General features: G+C 40.6%; 1 protein-coding gene across 1 annotated transcript in view; it reads left to right on the top strand.

Moving 5' to 3' along the window:
• Positions 1 to 20,908, top strand: part of LOC147706977 (cytochrome P450 2K1-like) — a 300,169-nt gene that overhangs the window by 60,270 nt on the left and 218,991 nt on the right. Inside the window, exons 3-4 of the mRNA XM_086926206.1 lie at positions 12,173 to 12,322; positions 19,300 to 19,460. Of these exons, the coding sequence (XP_086782332.1) occupies positions 12,173 to 12,322; positions 19,300 to 19,460 (311 nt within the window). The remainder of the gene's footprint in view (positions 1 to 12,172; positions 12,323 to 19,299; positions 19,461 to 20,908) is intronic.

Genomic DNA, 20,908 nt, shown 5'->3' with positions numbered 1-20,908 from the left:
TCCTTCCTATATATTTATTCTCAGAGTAGGGCTAGATGTGAATGTCAAAATGCTACCCATCAAGCAAACGGTCATCAGTTAGCTCATAGAAGCCTCATTTATGATTCTATTCCAAAAAGCCATTGCACTCATATGTCTCTCCACATAGGCCCTCATTACAACTGGCATGGTAATTGGTGTGATATTTGTGGCAACTGATAACATACAATCCGACTCTGCTAAGTAGGAGTGTATCAGGTGTGTTAAATACCAACCAATTAGGAGGTTTTGGGGAATGATTTGGTTTATGGTGCCTCCAAAACTGTATGTTCTGGTAAATACCCTGGGGCAAATTTAGAAGCCCCTTTTGCCTCTTTTCTGTCACTTTTAACATGGGAAAAGTGACGCAAAAGTGGCGCACGGGGCTTGTAAATCTGCCCCCCTGCATTTCCCCATAAACATATATGCAGATATTTAGGCCGCTGGAAATCAGGGTACCTTGTTCTGTTAGGTTGCTGATTGTTACATTTGTTCTTCTGCACGAGGCTTAATTTATGATTCCACACCCAGCAGATTCTAATACAGCAAATGTCCAGAGGCTGGCTAATGGAAAGGGCGCACTGTCCCTGTTTGTATCACAGGTCACATTTAAACAGATGAGCCAAGCGCAAACAGGGACAGTGTGTCCTATTACAATGAATGCGCTGCTCCAGGGCATCCGTGAACCTGCGCTCCAGGGGGCAACGCATTCAGCTTTAAAGCCACTCAGTGTTCCGCCTGCACTTAACGGAAGTGAGCGAGATCCCCTTGCAGGTGGCGGAGATTTCTGGGATCCTTTTCTACCCATTCAGACATCTGCCAGCACTGTAAGTGCACAGCTTCAGAGCCTGTTTGCATCAGTCCTACCCACGTCTATATTATGGTGCAGTAGCAGAGTCAAGGAGATGCCTTCATTTACAAGGGGTCACATCCCCATGCAAATGAGGCAAAGTTCTCTCGTGATAGTGGAGGTGCTACATGTGACCTAGTGCTATCAGTATTACAGAAGGGGGCACACAAGCATGTGCAGCCTCTTCTGTAATACCATTGCACTCCTGGGGCACACAGTGCCGACACTCATGCCCTTGGTGTTATGTTATGTTATGTTAAAATGTATTTATTAAGCGCTCGTACGCCCGAAGGCTTCATGGCGCTATCGAAGGGAACATAACACATTGTAAAACTCAACAGTAAGCCTGATCAAAAAGCCATGTTTTAAGAGAATGTCTAAAAGTGAAAAGATCTGAGCTCTTTTTTAAAGAAAACGGTAGCGAATTCCAAAAGGTGGCTGCAAGATGGTCAAAGCAGCAGCCGCCAAGGCGTTTTCTCTTAAAAGGCGGAACAACCAATAAAGCTTTATAGGCAGAACAGAGATTTAATGAAGGGTTATATCTGGAAACAAGGTTTTTTATAAATTTCGGACCTGTGTCCTGTAAGGTTTTAAAGATAATACATCCAGTTTTAAACACAATTCGCTGTGCAACAGGCAGCCAATGAAGCTGTTTCAAGCCAGGTCTAATAGACTGCCATTTTGCTTGTTTAAGAATAAGCCTAGCAGCTTGATTCTGAACAAGTTGGAGTCTTTTTTGCAAGCCCGCTGGAAGTCCTAGATAAAGATTATTTGAGAAGTCCAGTCAGGACAAAACAAGGGCATTGACAACCTGAGTAAGTGCGGCTTGCGTAAGGAACTGGGCTATTTTTTTTTATTTTCTTAAGTTGAAAGAAGCTGGCAGAGACTACTGTGCCGACTTGTCCTTTTAAAGAAAGATCCGCACTAAGTGTGACTCCCGGACTTTTAACCGAGAGAGATCTCATAGGTAGAGCCCCCATGCTAGATGGCCAAAGCATGGACTCCAACTTAGTTCCCTTTTCCCAGGTAAGATAAGTTCTGTCTTGCTTGGGTTAAGCTTCAGGTGATTAAGACTCATCCACCTCTGTATGTGAATCATGGTGTTCTGAAATTCGACAACAGAGTCTGGGGTGTTAAGGGGAAAGACAAGTTGGAGATCATCCGCGTAGTTAAAAATGGTGACTTTGGCATTCCTTAGGGTGTATATTAGTGGGCGGAGATACAAATTAAATAATAAAGGTGACAGTGATGATCCTTGTGGCACCTCACATGTAGTGGGAGTTATAGGAGCTGTGAAAGTGGCAAGTCTTACTGATTGCGTGCGTCCTGTGATAAAAGAGGTAATCCAACTTAAAGCAGGACCCCTGAGGCCGGCTTGTTCGACACGGTTGATAAGAATGGTATATTCAACCGTGTTGAACGCTGCCGACAGATCTAAAAGCACAAGGGCCTGGTGGGTGTCTCTATCGGCATTGCGTCTTAGAGTGTTTTGGACAGCAAGAATCACGGCTTCCGTCGAGTGACAGGGGCAGAAGCCAGCCTGATTAGATACAAGATATTCAGAATTTTCTATAAATTTGGACACACAAGTAGAGACGTGTGCTTCCAAAATTTTGGATGCATATGGTAGAAGAGATATTGGCCTGTAGTTTATCGGGTCATGTGGGTCTGCTCCTGCTTTTTTAATCAATGGAATGAGCAAAGCTTTCTTCAGGTGGCTAGGCACTTTGCCCTGTGACAGTGATCCGTTTAGCAGCGAGAGAACGCCCTGTGGGATTGCCAACCCCACCTCCCTAAAAATATGTGGGGGGCAAGTGTCATCAGGCGAGCCAGACTGAACACGTGTAAGGAGATCAGACAGAATTTTAGCATCAATGGGAGGGAAAGTTTCTAGAGTAAAAGAGTTGTGATAGACATCATCCAGAGGAGGAGGAGGCAAGGAGTTTAAAATACTCTGCTTTATAGTAATGATTTTACTTAGAGAAAAAGCATTCAAAGAATTACAGAGCTCTTGAGTAGGATCAACCAGAAGGGTAGTTCTATCACTGTTACTAAGATCGTTGACAATGTTAAACAGATCTTTTGTCTTGTTCTGCGAGTTTAAAATTTTCTCAGAGAAGTAATCGATTTTCTGTTTAAGAATAGATTTTTGATACAATTTGCGGGCCGTGCAGTAGTTTGCTTTGTCTTGTGGTAGGTACCTGGTCCTCCACTTCCTCCCTTTTTGACGGACTTCAAGTTTTAAGGTCTTCAATTGTGGAGTGAACCATTTATGCGCGTCATTAGGGTGTGAGCGGGGTCATGGGGCCCGATGTATAATATGGCCCCTAGTGTATTGAAGTGACATTACACAGCACGTGGCCTCTGATGACACCTCTGACGCGCACGGAGAGTGAGGCGGAGCGGATCCACTGCGTCTGATCATCATTTCTTAGCCACAGTGGATGTGCCAGATATTTTGCCTGGAAGATTGCTGCCGATTGAGGTGAGCGGACCCCCCTGTGCGATTCAGGATGGCGAACCAGACGCTGCAAATCCCAGGGTCTCTGGGGGAGATCATGTGGCCCTGTTTTGGATCCAATGAGAGTCTGACCTTTCCCTCCCCACTAAGCCCTATTGTACTTGGCACACTCTCGGTCAGGAAAGGGGTCCCAGGATGCCTGACCCCAACATGGCTGACAATGATTACTTCTACCTCCTTGCCTGACTCTCGAATTATCAACCCCTCGGGGACTATGACTGACCTCAAGAGGACCTCTACAATTCCATCGGTCCATGGCTCCCCCTCTTGCCTTCTTGCTCTATTGCAGGAATTGAATGGCTGGTCCCTGAGCTTCCCCACGCCTTCCAGGGCCTAGGTGGTGCGGGCCTGGGGGCTATTGGTGGTTCTGAGATTCACAGAAGCACCCCGGGGGGCCGAATTGGTGGGCATGTAATTAGGAAACATGAGAGGCCTGCTGCAATTGGTAGACTGAGTCAATTCCACACGCTGACACCCGAGTGAAGAATGAACACAACTATAAGAAAGCTGGTTTCACCTTCATTTTGCATTGGTCTATATGGTAGACGCAGCTCTCTTCTGGCTTGTCTCTACACCCCCCCACCTTCTTCTTTTACCTCTATCCTCGTAGCCTATGTATCTATTCTAAACTGTTTTGCCCAAACTTTGAGACCTGAGCAACTTGGCTAAAGCCTGATGGAGTTGCTAAACAACTAATGAGGAGATTGGCCCTGGTTTCCGCCTCAACCGTCACCTACCCAGCCAGACATTGGACACAGTTCTTCCTCATCTCCCTGCTATGGCTCCTCCCTCCCCTCCTTTCCTATAAATTCTCTCAACCTCGATTTTTGTGTACTATACCTTACTAGGCTATTATAACTGATGTAATTATACCGCAATGTTCCTCTGTTATAGTGCTCTGATACCGATGGGTAAAGCCAGCGTTTATAATCCTCTTGATGTACTTTCTAATACAACGTTCCCCGGGTTTTGCGCTCTGATACCGCCGGGTCTAGATAGCGCTATATAACCTTCGCCAATCAAATAAACTTAAAACTGTTTTATCCTGAACGCGGAGACCTGAGCAACATGGCTGATGACCAGTGGCCCTGGTTTCCCCCTTGACCGTCACCTACCCAGCCGGTCATTGGGCATTGTTCCTCCTCATGCCCCGCTATTACTCCTTCGTCCCCTCCCTCCTTCGAATTATTGTAACATTGTTTATGTGTACTGTACCCTACTATGCTCTTGTATCTGATAGAACTTGTAATGCAACGATTCTAAATGTAAAACGCTCTGATACCCTCTTGGGTCAAGTTTGCGCTATATAAAACTTTATAAATAAATAAAATAAATCAAATAAAATTGATAACATATCAACACCGTTGTTGTTGATACCACTACAAGTAGTATCTGTAAAGTTAATTTAAACCTGCAATAATTCATGCCTCCACTGGCAGGCATGACTTCAACATCTGAGTCCAACCTCCTGCCCCTTCTAGCTCTGCTTACATTGATTATCACCTTACTTAAACACAATTTTCCCCTACGACAGACCAACAGCCTCTTACAGCAAGTAATCCAATCCAATCAACACATTTATTCGTAGAGCGCAAGTATACAAGACGTTTCTTTAATCACTTTTTATTGCTATATAAGGGTTGCAGTGCCAGGATACCCTTGCGGGTGATAGTGCACTTTTCAATTCACACAACATAGAACACACAGGAACATATAAAAGCATTCCCCACTTATTAAATCAGAATAGCAGTTTAGTCCTCCGTGAACCGCTCGGTCAGGATCACTGTCTGCATAGGCTTAGAGAGCAAAACAAATTGTGCATTTCCAAGTAATTACGAGTGACTGATATTAATTAGGGTATTCCATCCATCAATTTTATCATTCAGGATAAATGTGATTGCTATGCCACGATATAGGTCCCATGTTCTCTGTGCCATTGAACTCACGCTGGACCATCCTGATGACACCCAACCAGGAAGCAATATGTCTGCAGTTGCTTGTGTTCGCTTACTGAAGAGATGTCTTCTAGCATTTCTCCCTTGACTCATCTGTTAATGTGAGGCCAAAACTAAGGGCCTGATTTTGAGGTTGGCGGAGGGTTACTCCATCACAAATGTGACGAATATCCCATTCTCAGAACTACAAGTGTATTATACCCAATGGCACTTGAAATACGGTGGATGGGATATCTCTCATTTTTGACTGAGAAATCCATCCATCGAACTCCTAATCAGGCCCTAATTTTCATATTTTTGTCTCTGACCACATAGGTACAGTACGCCAACAAAAATAGACTAGAATGAAGTCCTGAGTTTCTGCAAGTGGAGGAAAATCATTTAAGCATTGCATCCATCGATTTCTTTTATAAATAGCACCTGGACAATAAGTGTAATAAAAACTATTTGGTGGTCTTATGTTTTTTACCGACAAAATTGCAACTTCTGTTTTTTTAAATCTTTTGTGTTACCTGTAATGAAATGTAGAATAGTCTTTGACATTATTGTACTGAATATGCATTGATTCTATTTTGGGTTATGTACTGTGTTATTCTGTATCTTGGTTTCTACACTCTACCACCATAGAGAGTATTCCCTCATTGCTCAACTTCTCAAGCCCTAGAGATCCAAGGACTTACTTGGTGTCCAATTTGAAGTCAGTAGTCTTGATTGGTCTGGATCAAAAGTGGTGGAAAAAAAACTCCCATATAATATATTTTTCAGTAGCCACTGACTCCCTTATCACCCTAAGAAAAGCTCAGATATTGGTGTGCAAATCCTGGGATTACTGTATTCCAGATTACAAAAGACACTACATACCATTTAATAGTATTAATCACATTGACTTCAATATGACACTTAGATTTCGAAGAACATGGTGTGGAATCAGTCTGAAATTAAGAGTCTGTCATAACAAAAAGTCAATGAACTTGAGAAACTTAACTGGCTTAACCCAATGACTGATGTGATATTGTAAAATTATTGTCCGGATATCATCTGGCATAAATATTGTGTTCTATATATTGTGTACAGATATTTTACCCAATTAAAGTTAATAATAGGAGTTAATAATGGCAAATCTATACCCAATGGGATGATATTTTTGTAAGCAGAAATTAGTACACCATATTTCTATAGATGATACTTTGGCCTACAACCCAATGACCAGGAATAATACTGTTTTTAGCATTATTATTATTTTTACATTTCTCGTGTGCATGTAAACCAAATATCTTCATGGTACTGAGACTCCAAAGTGGAATAGCAACATGCAAAAGTTATCCTATTAGAATCAACAACATAAAGCAGCCTTCAAAGCACGCACACAACCCAGTGTTTCTCAGTTTTTCTAATATCCATAGGAACACTGTCTCACAGTTCTACAGAGAGAAACACAAAGTTGAGCGAAACATATTATGATAGCTACCCGCATAAAACCTGTAAAAGGAATCAATTATAGAAGAAACATGATAAGATTAAGAAGGGTCAATGTTAAAATGCAGTACCATCATGACTAATGTTAAAAAGGTTGCAGTTATGTTGAACCCATTCTATTTCTGAGAATTTCTGATTTTCAATGCCCCACAGAAAAAGCTAGTAATAGCAAAGCAACAATTTTGAGCAGTTTCTGTTTTATGGAAAGCAAATGGTTATCTCTGCATGCAGGTGATACATGGTTAAATCTTTGAAGGTTCCATACCATTCTAAGGGTACACAGTCAAAATATCGAGTAGGAAATATCGACCTACCATAATATCGAGTCTGAAATATCGAAGGGGCAAAATATCGAAGGCAAGAATATCGTAGGACAGAATATCGACCCAAGGTAAGTAATATTGAAATACTTAATATCGATGTAAGTAATATCGAAGTTAGTAATATCGATAGCATATATATCGATGTTACTAATTTCGATGACACCAATATCGATATTTGTATTATTTTATAGTTTTTTATTATGTATGTGTTATATGTTTAATTTAAGTATTTAAAATAATTACTATTATATGTGTATAAATTTTATATAATAATAAATACATTTATAAGTAAATTTTATGTTTTAGTACCGGAGCGGGCTGTGGGTTTATAGGGGAATAGGGTGGGAAGTAATTTAATTATGGTAAATTGATTATTAATTAGTAGGATTTATTAATAAATTATAATTAATTGGAAATTATTTGAAAATAATAGGAAAATAATTTTAATTAATTTATTAATTGAAATATATGTTCTGTAGCGGGTTGTGGGTTTATAGGGGAATAGGGTGGGAAGTAATTTAATTATGGTAAGTTGATTAATAATTAGTAGGATTAATTATTTAATTATAATGAATTGCTAATTAATATTGATTAATTGGGAAAAAATTAATTGATTAATTGATATATATTTTCTGTAGCGGGATGTGGGTTTATAGGGGAATGGGGTGGGGAGTAATTTAATAATAATTAATTAATTAATATATGCTTTTAAATATTTATAATTAATTAATTGGCAAATAATTAATCTTAATTAGTTAATTAATTAATATAATTTTGTACATATTTTAAATTAGTAATTAATTGGTAATTAAATAATATTAATTAGTTAATTACATTAATTAGAGTAATTTATTTATATATATAATTTTTAGTTACTGTTAATTAATTAATTGGGGAAAAATTGTATTAATTATTAAATAATATTAATTACAGCTAATGTGCTAATATATTTACTTTATTGTTATTGTTAATTAATAATTAATTGCTAATTAAATAATATTAATTAAGTTTGGGTAAAGGAGTATTTTTAGGGTTCAGGGTCAGTTTGGGTTTTTTGGGTAAAGGGGTATTTTTAGTGTTCAGGGTCAGTTTTGAGTTTTTGGGTAAAGGTGTTTTTTAAGGGTTCAGGGTCAGTTTTCAGTTCTTGGGTAAAGGGGTATTTTTAGGGTTCAGGGTCAGTTTTCAGTGTTTGGGTAAAGGGGTATTTTTAGGGTTCAGGGTCAGTTTTCAGTTCTTGGGTAAAGGGGTATTTTTAGGGTTTAGGGTCAGTTTTCAGTTTTTGGGTAAAGGGGTATTTTTAGGGTTCAGGGTCAGTTTTCTGCTTTTGGGTAAAGGGGTATTTTTAGGGTTCAGGGTCAGTTTTCAGTTCTTGGGTAAGGGGTATTTTTTGGGTTCAGGGTCAGTTTTCAGTTTTTGGGTAAAGGGGTATTTTTAGTGTTCAGGGTCAGTTTTCAGTTTTTGGGTAAAGGGGTATTTTTTGGGTTCAGGGTCAGTTTTCAGTTTTTGGGTAAAGGGGTATTTTTAGGGTTCAGGGTCAGTTTTCAGTTCTTGGGTAAAGGGGTGTTTTTTGGGTTTAGGGTCAGTTTTCTCTACTGTTGCACTCTCTGGAGTAGGAATAGTAATTTTTACCCTTACGCTATCCAACGTTTTATATAATTAATTGTTAAAATATCAAATGTTTATTTTATTTTTTATATTACTTACATTTCATTTATGTTATTGTTTTATGTTTGTAAATGTATTAGTAAATTAGAATATATTTCATTAATTTATAAATTAGTAAAATAATTATTAATACTTATTGTTCAGTACATATATATTATATATTTACTGTATATGTTTAATTAATGTATTATTAATATATATGTATTATTTATTAATTTTAAACATTATTAGATACTTTTAAATATGTATATTTTATTTATTAGTGTTATATACTTAATTTTACATTTATATATAAAAAAAAAAACGATATTTTTAACATCGATATTTTTTACATCTATATTATTTTTTCGATATTTTTGTACTTACCATGTTGTAGATAGGATGTCGATATTTTTGCCCTCGATATCGTTGACTCGATATTCTTGTAGGTCGATATTTATGAGGTCGAAATTCTGTCAGTGATCCCATTCTAAGTGCATCAGTAAGTGTCCACAGTAAGTTATTTGAGACGGAAGGCAAAAAAATCAATATATACTTACAGTTTGCAATTTTTGGCAGAACACATGCAAACACCACCAGAAAGAGAAGTATATTTTTCAATGTAAGAGTTTTACATCCTCGATGATTTTACTGATAATTTCTGGCCAACCAAGATACCCAAAGTCTTGAGTTTGGTGCATACTTGAGATGCACACTCATTCTAAGGGTTCAAATAGCACTCGCTCCGTGATCGTGGTTGCTACCCATGAAAAGTAACTCTGCTTTTTCTGGCATTGAATTTGCAAGACTTATGGCCCATCCACTACAACATTTTAGCCAAACAATGTCTCAGGCTTAGTGCACATCTGGGAGCCTGCTTGTCCAACATGATGAAAGGTTCAGCCTTATGAGAATAGAACAAAGCACATCACCCAAATGATCTAAAGGTCCCAATAGTAGGCAGACATAGTTGTGAAAGAGAGTTTGTGACAAAACAGTGCCTTGTGGGACTCTGCAGTCAGTAGCAACCTGTGAGTGGATTAGCACATCTCAAAAGATATTGAACCAGGTCAGCAGAGTGCCACCAGCAAATGTATGACGTTACAATGCATACTTTTAACACGCATACCATTACTATGCGGTTTTTACAACGCATACCATTACAACGCATAGCGCTTTGGGGTGCTGGATAGTGAATAGTTTAATTTACTATTCCAACTCCAGTCCCTGTGGACACTAGGGAAGGTGTTGGATGGTAAATTAAACGTATTCCCTATCCTAGAGCGCCCCTCAGCGCAATGCGTTGTAATGGTTTGCGTTGTAATGACTGCGTTGTAATGGTAGTGCGTGGTAAAAGATTCACTGTAAGGGTTGTATACCGCCGCCAACACCAGCCTCAATAGGATTCTGGATCATTATCCTATGGTGGTTGTATTAAAGGCAGCAGAGAGGCCAAAAAAAATGACTGCCACCATTTCCATCATACTTAAGGGACTGGATCTCATCCAGAGTTCGGAGCAGGGTCATCTCAGTGCCTTTCCCTGGGCAAAAACCCTTTTGCTGGGATAGAAGAATGTCAGATTCTTCTGGGAAGCCCGGAAAGTTGTTTAGAAGCTAGCTTCTACCTCTCCAGGAGTTTGCCAAGGCCAGAAAACAGTGCCTCTTTTGTACGTCTGTAATCAAAACAATATTAAAGCCTTCTAGCAGCCTTAGAAAATGCAGTTAAAGACAGAATTGATTCACATTTCTTTACCCAAGTTTGTTTTCTTTCTCCTATTGAACTTATATTTTCCAATATTTTGTTTTCTTTAACCCGCCAATGCAAGATTTTTTAAGAAAACACTTTTACATGATTTTCTAAACATGCTAATTAGAAAACTTGTAGTACTGGGATGGTGTGTAATTTGTAAACTTTTACAGTCCTGCAATTTCACAGCTTTAGTTTAAAGTTTTTTAATGTATCTTTGATATTGCAGCGTAAATTATACTTAAAATGCATCGCTCATTCCTTGCTATATATTGTCCACAAGGACACTGAAATTTAAACACTTTGTCCCAGATGTACGACCATTCGATTTAGTGCCTTGCAATTTGCAACATATTGCGAGTCGCAATTTGCGAGGCGCTAAATCCAATGTACAACAGAGTCAGAGACACTCTTAGCGATTCCCAGTGGGGTCGCAAAATGCGAGGCTCATCAATATTTATGAGCCACTCGCAATTTGCGACCCCATTGGGAATGGCAAGCCCCACAGGGATGGTGGCCTGCTGGGGTCAGCAGACCACCTTGTCTTTGACTGCTTTTCAGTAAAGCAGTTTTTTTTAATGCAGCCTTGTTTAAAAAAAGAAAAAATGAAACGTTTTTGTTTCATTTTTTAAGGGCAGTTAGTGGACCACTGCCTGCCCTTAAAAAAAAAATGTTTTTTAATGTATCTTTGAAATTGCAGCGTAAATTATACTTAAAATGCATCGCTCATTCCTTGCTATATATCGTCACCAAGGACACTGAAATTTAAACACTTTGTCCCAGATGTACGACCATTCGATTTAGCGCCTCGCAATTTGCAACAAATTGCGAGTCGCAAATTGCGAGGCGCTAAATCCAATGTACAACAGAGTCAGAGACACTCTTAGCGATTCCCAGTGGGGTCGCAAAATGCGAGGCTCATCAATATTTATGAGCCACTCGCAATTTGCGACCCCATTGGGAATGGCCAGCCCCACAGGGATGGTGGCCTGCTGGGGTCAGCAGACCACCTTGTCTTTGACTGCTTTTCAGTAAAGCAGTTTTTTTTAATGGAGCCTGGTTTAAAAAAAGAAAAAATGAAACGTTTTTGTTTCATTTTTTAAGGGCAGTTAGTGGACCACTGCCTGCCCTTAAAAAATATTTTCCCCTGCCTTCTCAAAGGGGAAGGGGTCCCCTGGCGACCCTTCCCGTTTTCGAGTGCTTTACCATCCTTCTGAGAAGAGTGGTAAACTGGGACTGTTTTGCGCCCGCAATTGCGGTCGCTAAGGAGTCATACATACCTGGAGGACTCACTGTTAGGAAGGGACGCCCTCGGAACGCCCCTTCCTAATAGCGACTCGCTATTCCTATTTTATGAGTCGCAAATCATTTGCGACTTGCAAAATGGGAATAGTACATGGCCAACTCGTTTTTGCGGTCACAAACAGGTCTGAAACCCCTCTGGGACCGCTATAAACAGTTGTACCTCTGGCCCTATGTCTCAAAATCTATGTTTGTGTCACCAAGTGCCTCATCATTGATCTCCCTCTTGGTGAAATAAAAGTAATACTGTTTTTCTGTCTCTTTAACTGCCTTTCCATTAAGGAATTGATCATTGACTTTCAATTCAAATGTAAATGCTAGTTTCTTTGTTTTTAGGTCTCCCATTTGGACATGGAGAATCCTGGAAGGTAATGCGAAGGTTTACCTTGTCTACCTTAAGGGATTTTGGCATGGGCAAGAAGACAATTGAAGACAGAATTATAGAAGAAAGCAAATTTCTCGTAAAATATTTTCAGGCACAAGCAGGTAAGTGAGTGGCTTTGTCGAAACTTCCTTCAGGGTACTTTTAATGATTTAACATTTTTATGCGCTAATATGTTATTCAAAATACAATTAAGCAGTTCATATTTGGCAAACAACGTTATTATGCTGCAAAAAGTCCCCAAGATGACTGCCAGTGTGTGAGATGAACAGGAGCTCTGGCTGTGATCTCGGAGGTCCAGGGCCCAAGGAGACAGCTTAAACATTTGATACAGACAAGAACAACATGCTTAACTATTGTTGTTACAGAGGGAAAATATTGCCCTGACCCTCTGTTATTTATAGCGATAATGACAATACAAAACCTGGACTAGCCGAGATCCTCCCAAAGTGAAATGCTGTGAAGGCACCTTAAGTTTAACTGTAATGTTCCAAACATGTCTTGGGGCATTCTATCTCATCAAACCTTTATGTTGAAAACCCGAACACCCGACAGCGCAAAAGACGAAGCCAAGCTTAACATCCGGGATCATGAAGGTGAAGATGGTCAGGCTTGGAGATCAGCCAGAAACAGTGGTTGGGGATTTGACAAAGTCTCAGCAAGACCCAAGGGCAACACAAGAGAAGGCACGCAGGAAATGATGAACTGACTGAGGGCTTACGATCTGAGGCAGAGGGGCATGGACTGTCAATTTCTTTAGTTTCTTTTCTGCAAAAAATTGAAAATTCTTTAATAGAACAGTCCTTCACCAAGCCCCAATTGGAACACACATTGGCAAAGTCAATACGGCTTGCCTATGCAAGAACCACTGGCTTTGCCAATGTCGTTTAGCCATCTTGGACAGCAACGTGGCCATGCAGCATGAATAAAAGTACAGGTAGAAAAAAGCAAAGTTAGAAAAAAGTGCTTAGACTTAGTGCTTTTTTTCTAATGGTGGGTTGGGTGTGCAGAAAAAACACTGGCAGTAGAGTGGGCGTTGACAGGAAAAGGGGATGACGGAAGGGTAGCAACAATTCAAAATGCGCTATAATATGTACAGAGTTGGCTGTGTCATAGGGTTTTTTCTACTTATGGCCAGTAGGGAGGCATCACAGACAACAAGAGGGTGAGAGATTGAAGGCAAGAGGTAACACAAACAACGGGTGGGTAAGGGTGGGACGAAAGAAGCAACATGAATGAGGGTGGGGCTGGAAGGCTAATAAGCAATATGGACAAGAGCTGGGGGTGGGAGGGTAAGAAGCATCACAAACAATGGATGGAAGTGAGAGGGGAAGAAGCAAAGGGTGATGGGAGGAGAAGAAGCAGCAGGGTTGGGAAGTATGAAGAAAAGAAAAAAATGGAACCTTAATCACAGCGAACAGTGGATGGATAGCAGAAGGACACTAATCCAAGTAAATCAATCAGTACTTGGTCCGTACTCTAAATCAGAGAACAGGAAGTGTCTTTGTCAAGTGTTGAAAGCAAAAAGAGCAAACGATGGATGGAATGCTGAACAAATTAAACATTCAGCCGCAGTCCCAGATTTGGGTTTAATCCATTATTTTTCTGCTAACCATGCCATCCCAATTCAGACCCATCCATAGGCACATCAATCAGTCTGACCCAGCTCCCCATGGGAACAGTCCAGCTCAAATTGCCAGGCAAGGTCCTTGCTGGACCAGAAACAAGCATCCATGGACCGATTTGGGGGTATCACCCCTCATCAGCCAGGTTAGATTGAATCCAGTGGCACAGTGAGCACCAGACTCAAATCTGTGCAGGATCAAGGCTGATTTGCATATGGCTGGGTGCAAACTGGACTAGCATGATGAGCAAAAAACAATAGATTTATGCTCATATCTCTGTACGGAGGGTGAGTGGTATAAGTATACCATGGGTTTTAGAGATTTTATTTATTTATTTATTTATTTTTTGCGATTTCTAAAGCGCCTGGTGACCCGTAGGCATCCCCGCGCTGTAAATCTGTGAAGACCCGGAGAGGGGCAGAGGGAGTGAATTATTTGGGAAACAGGAGGGTTTTGAGTTTCTTACGGAACAGAGTGTGCGAGGGTTCCAGACATAGACTGCGAGGGAGTGAGTTCCAACCTATGGAGGCTTTGACCGCAAAGCGACGACCGCCGGTGCGAGCCTTCCTGAATTTTGGTACAGTGGCCAGATGTTCGGCGTCAGATGCACTGCCCATGGATCACTGACTTAAATGCCTCCCACAGTGTGTCAGCCGAGGTTGCTGAGTTCTTATGTAGTTCATAGTAGGAATCCTTTGTTTGTCTAATTTCCTCTTTGAATATCAAGTCAAGGAGCTCCGATGGCTGAAATCTCCAAAGTCTATGGGAGCGGGCCAGTAAAGGGAAACTTAAAGTGATGAGGACCCGCTCTAATAAGGTCCTAGGAAGGGAAAAAAACAGATTCAGTCCAACCCATCCAGTCCCTGGAGCGTAGCCAGTGATGGATTCTAGAGTGTAAGCTAAGTAGACTGAGAAATGTGTGGCATCCAACTTGGTCCTCTGGTACAAATCCAATAATTCAAACCTGTCAATAATCAGATGTAGAGCAGCTTGTGCTCGGTCATGCCTACCAATTCCAGGTACTGTGCTGTCCAGCTCTGTTTGTAGGGTTGTATTAAAATCCCCTCCCCAAATTACAGTATGTGGAGTAGCTTCTGCCACAAATTATAGTAAGTGGAGCTGCTTCTGCCACCTTACTCTCGTACATATTGAAAAATTCAGGGTCATACAGATTCAGCCAAATATACAAGATAGCCCAGCACAGTTTTACACATAAATATAGCAATGATATGATAAACACAAATCAAAGATTGTTCAAAGGATGAGTCAATGCTGTATTAGATTTCAATCCTTTATACAGTTCTTTTTAGAAACTTTTGAGACCGCCAACGCATTTCGGCACGTCCAGGGACTTCTTCAGGGCTGATGGTAAAACGACGAACAAAAAATTTGAGCTGTATTTGTTCATCAGTAGTGTTGATTAGAGTGAAGAATTCCAGATATCAAAAGAGAGCGTAGTTTATGCATTAATTTTTAAAATTCCACATATAAATCCACAGGGCTTCTCATTAAAGGCAAAGTGTCCTAATTCCGGAGTATGTGTCCATACGAGCGTTGTAGTGGCATCCAGATTCAGCTCCTATACATTTATGAGCATTAGATATGTTCAGTATGAATCTCCACAAAATATCTGACCAATATCCTATAGGTCCGAATTGAACACCCCGCGTAATCAGGATTGCAACCCCTCGTAAATAGGAAGAGAAGGACGAAAAGTAACAGTATGCGCTCCAGCTGACAGCAAACTCACTCACACCTTTTTTTCAATATGGGTTTCCTGTAGTAGTACAAAATCTATGCCATATCTAATGAGGTATGCCAACAACAATCTCAGAACTTTTTGTCTCTGAGACCCCCAACCACAGTTTCACAGTCTGCAGTCTATGTAATCTCCGCTAAGAGTGGTTCGGTGGATAGCGCCATTATCGGGTTTTGTAGCTTGAGTGTCCCGTTCTACAAGTGCCATCAAAACCTCCATCAGGAGGGAGACTGTGTGTTGACTTGTCAGTGGCGAGTGGATTAAAATGATCTCCTATCCTTTAGGTGACTCTTTATTGGGAGAAAAGAGTAGGATTGGGATGAGTCTAAAATCAAAGCGGTGTTTAGTGGATGAGTCACTGGTCCACAACACCTAGTGGTCAGGCTGACATGTTTGGGCCTGGAACAGCCCTTACGGGTCTATGGCCTTCGTCTGTACCAAATAAATATGGAGGCCTTATACTTCAAGGCTTCCCGGATAGTGTGTTATTAGTGAGTGGAATCACTGACCCGTCTTCATCAGTTAGCACACTTTGCTCCAGACAGAACGTGGCTATAGGTGTGGTCTTTAGGCCTATAATTGTATGGGAAAATTAAATACATGATCAAACTAACTTTGTCAATTTCCTATTTCACCCAGTGTGACACTGAAGAAAATGTGGGAAGCGATGTCGCTGGTGATCTTCCTATAATGCATTCATGAAATAAAGACACAGCTGGGGGCCTCTGCACTCACTCTAGGCAAATGTGTATAATGACTGTGAAGTCTGATTCCATCCCAGTTTATGAGGCATCTCCAGCAAATGGGCACATCAAGTTCCCCAGCAATGCATTATTCTACCTCAACACATGAACTGGGTGAAGGTCTCAGAGTATGTAGTCGACCAGTCCCAAGAGGGTGGTCACACTTTTTATGTAGGAGTTAGCCTGCCTCATTAGGGCATGTAAACACACAAGGCTTGCATGTGTACTAAAGCTCCAGCCTGGCAGAGTAATACATGGTGTACTGAAGTGTTACATTGCTTATATTGTGCAACTTCATATGTTGCAAGTTTTCCTTTAAAGACTGTATTTATAGACTGTTAATGGGATTCAAGAACTGAGAGTCTGGTTGTGTAAGACTGGGCATTATCTGCTGGGACATGTATTGTGCTGCACCTAATACATTTCTCTCTGAACTGTTTGCACTGTGGACCTTCATATGCGACTTAATAACAAGGTTTTCTTAGTGTGATTAAACATCCTGCACTGCTTGGGTAAAGTCTGGAACAAAGGAAATTATGTAGTTTTCGTGTTGTATTGGCCATTTTTCTCTGAGCAGACAGAGGATGGTGTCTCTAATTTAGGAGCGTTATAATTACCAGACATGATGGGGCTTTGGTAATAGGCCTGGGCGCCAATTGTTCAATGTGCCCTCTCAGTCACAAAAACCGATGAGTAGTGATGTCTCACATGCTGGTAGGCATGTATTTCATGTAGCCCTCGACACGTTGCATATTCCCGCGATTTATAGAATACTCCTTTGTGAGTGGGCTTCCAAATATTCATTCTAGGTTCTTATTTTCCTGAGTTCTGATTGTAGGCCCTTGAGTAGTGTACTTTAGGCTTCAGAGTCAACTTTGATGTCAGAGATGTTATAGCTGCCATATCTAAGTAGGTGTGCTGCTTATCAAGACACTCTTTTACGTCATTGAGATAACATAATGTGTATTTGTAAAGCGCACGTTCTGAATGAGAAATGTTTATTGTTATCCAACTCAATGGTACTCATTTTATTGACTTAAGATGGATGAAAGGTTGAGTGGACCAGCCGGGATTTGAACCTGTGACCAATTATGTCAAATAGAGGCCCTTGTAGTGGACGCATTAGTCCACTGAGCCACCAGGCCCCGGCTTCAAATGCTCTGAGAACAAGTATATTTTCGTGACAGTCGCTGCCAACTACCTTTCATATTCATACTCTGGAGGGGGGTGCAGACATTGCAACACTAAAAGTAGTTTTCCAATGTCTGCACCCACCTCCAGAGTCAGTGGTCTGCACCATTCCAAGTTTGCCATCATTCTCACTCTCATGATCCTCTAATTAAGAGCCTTTCTTACCCACTTCAAAAGTCAGCTTAGGAAGTTTGCCATCAGGTATACTCATTGTCAAGAAGTGGGGATAGATTGGGGCGAGCTTCATCTCTGTTATTGCTCAGTACACCAATGCAGGTTAGGCTCACAAAGAGGTCAGGATCTCTGCCAACGCCTTTTCCTCACAGAGTTGCTGCTCTCCTGTGTAATGTTCGAGACGGGGTGCACAACCAACTGGTTAGGTGTTTTTGTAGTGGACTTGTGCCTGCTGAAGTTTCCGCGTTTCTTTATATATTTAGCATCAAAATAGATCACTTGCACCACCAGCTCCATCTCAGGTGCCAGACACCTTCAGCTTAGTCACATCTACTCAATGCTGCACAGGTTACAAGCTTTCCCATGCTTCACATTTCCAGAGCTCCCTGACTGCCGCCAAAGTGGTAGTTTCCAAGCATGGCTCCACTCCAACAATGACAGCAGGGCCCCGTTCCCAGACGGATGGCCAGTAGCTGGTAGCCTCTAATTAGCAGCACAAGCTCAGGCCTACCCTGATCACCAGTTTCACCACCAGGGAGCTCAAACGTTTGCCAGTTGTACGGGCATAGGTTTCCTGTTTTGTGGGTGGGTGCATGCCACTCTCTTCTTAAACCCCTCCCATTTAGTAATAAGTAAGTCTCTTTTTTTCAGCCACTCCCAAATTTACTGAGTAGTACATTTACATGTGTGAAGATCTCCCCATAGAAAAGGTAGGAGAGGTGGAGATTTACACTCATAGATTTGTTAATAGAATTTTGTAGTACTTTAGAAGTACTATTGTAGTACTGCTAAACATACTACATAATGCAATTTTCAAATAGGCGCAATATCTTTTAATATTATGCTAGTCTTGGGAATAAAGTTAATAAAATCAAATTACATTCTTCTTTAACTGCCATTTACAAATGATTCATAGAAAAAGATTACACTTTCCCTTAAAGAAATGCAACATAAACCTATAGGATTGAATAAAAATGAATGTGAAGGTGCTCTGGAAAGTAAACAGTTTTTTGATACCTGTTTTCATACTGTAAAATATTGTTATTAAAATACTTTCTTTTATAACCAGGGAGCATCAGTGGAGACCGGTATTTAGATTACATGGCTGTTATTTTGTGCACTTATTCCCACAAATTTCAAAGACAATCATCATATTGCGTCTTGGAAGTATACAAAATAGCATTCCAAGATGGACACCAGCTGCTTTTGGCTCTGCCAATGGGTTCCCTGATATTTAACAATCATTGGCAAAGACAGTACCAGCATCAAACAAGCATTGGCAAATCCAGGTCTATTAGCTTTGCCAATGCTTACGCTATCGTTTTAAGCTGCTTACCATACTTTGGAAATTATCCTAGATGTGGCACTGATGTAAACTGCCTTTAATATTTTTATTCTTTCTTGTACCTGAGCATTCTATTCAATAATGTTTGTTTCATGTGCATATTCCAAATGATAATACTTCCACTTAAACGTTTCACACCAACAAGCATGTCTCAAATATAACCTACTGTTAGAAATGGAGCATATCTATGAAATATCTTGAGTCATTATATTTAATTAACTAATTTCATTCTCAAATTTCCCAGGAAAGCCTCTTGACATCACTTTGATAATGAGTTCTGCCGTCGCCAATATCATCACTTCCATACTGCTTGGACACCGCTTTGAATATGAGCATCCCACACTGCTGAAGCTCACAGAACTGGTTACTGAAAACACAAGGTTAACAGGAACACCCATGGTTAATGTAAGGTTACTTATATGTCCTTCACAGAACTTACATATGTGTAATATTGGTAATGTGAAAACTTGCACACATAAGAATTCAAACATTCAATGCCATATTTGTACAGTGTGAAGATAGATTCTAAAATGACCACATTTAATGAATGCAAAAATAGTTCAGGTTGCCCAATTCTAAACTTTCTGTAGTTTAATATGCAGTGCAGAATGACATATCGTGAGAACATGGGTTAATATTTGGAGTGCATGGTAGTTCACCACAAGTACTAATGATACTGGTTTTGTTAGGTCCAATAAAGGGGTCAGTATTTAAACCGGGGCACAAGCCCCAGGAGTTATACACAGAGCTAACAAGCTAAGTTAAGAACATGTGTAAAGCATGTAGAAGTACCTAAACAGTTACAAAAGTGAAAAAAACACACTAAAAATTCCACTTCAGTTTAAAAACAATAGAGACTAAGACTACTTTAATGAACAAAATGAAACAGGTTTTAAAGTTTTAAATACATATAGTGCCAACACTGGCCTCTGCCTGCAGTTATCTGATTGAGCCGGAGTAGGACCTAGGCATGATTTAAGACCAACCACAATTGAGCCCAGGTCGGTACTTTTACCTTCATACTTAGGGCCTAATTTAGATCCTGGTAGAGGGCAGGCATGGCCGGTAGTAGGTGTAACTGCAGGGCGGTGATGTAGGAAGGGGGAGGGGCAGGGTGGGGGGTTGTAATGTATGGATTACGGACTATAACAGGTAAGTAAACTTATAAATAAATAAAACGAATTTCGTTGTGTGCACTGCATCACCAAATGCAATGCAGTGCACACAAAACAATTTGTTTTATTTAATTATATGTTTACTTACCTGTTATAGTCCGTAATCCATACATTACAACCCCCCAACCTGCCCCACCCCCTCCCTACGTCACCGCCCTGCAGTTACACCTACTACCGGCCGTGGCTGGTAGAGGGCCTGTTTCTCCTCCAGTGCAGAGGAGTACCATTCACCAGATTTAGAAGTGATCACCAAACAGGCTGTCATTTCTTAAAGCATTGCCACGAGTTGTTACCACGGCCATTGCTGTCAGAGCTTTTAAATGTTTGGTGCAGGGCTGTCTCAATATGGTGGAGTCCCGCACCAAACTGTTTTCTTTTTTTTCAATAGGCATGATTTTCTTTTTGAAAATAAAAAGATAATGCCCTCTTCACCATGAGAGTAATTTCTCACAGCGATGGGGGCATTTTGTGTATTTCATTTTGTGTTTGTAACTCAAAAGAAACAGAAGCCAGCAGCAGGGTCTAGGTCAGGTCCAATTGGAACTTGTCAGCAGTGCTCTTCGGTGCTCTTCAGTAAAAGGGGTCTTATAGATTGTTGTGCCTTTGTAGTTTCACCGAAGGTCAGCTAACAGACTCTTCAAGGCCAAGTCTTTGTCCTGGGTACAAGTAGGAGCAGCT

Source organism: Lissotriton vulgaris, chromosome 6 (assembly GCF_964263255.1).
Source record: "Lissotriton vulgaris chromosome 6, aLisVul1.2, whole genome shotgun sequence".
NCBI lineage: Eukaryota > Metazoa > Chordata > Amphibia > Caudata > Salamandridae > Lissotriton > Lissotriton vulgaris.
Note: the sequence above shows the minus strand (reverse complement) of the source record. Positions and strands in the feature narration are given on the sequence as shown.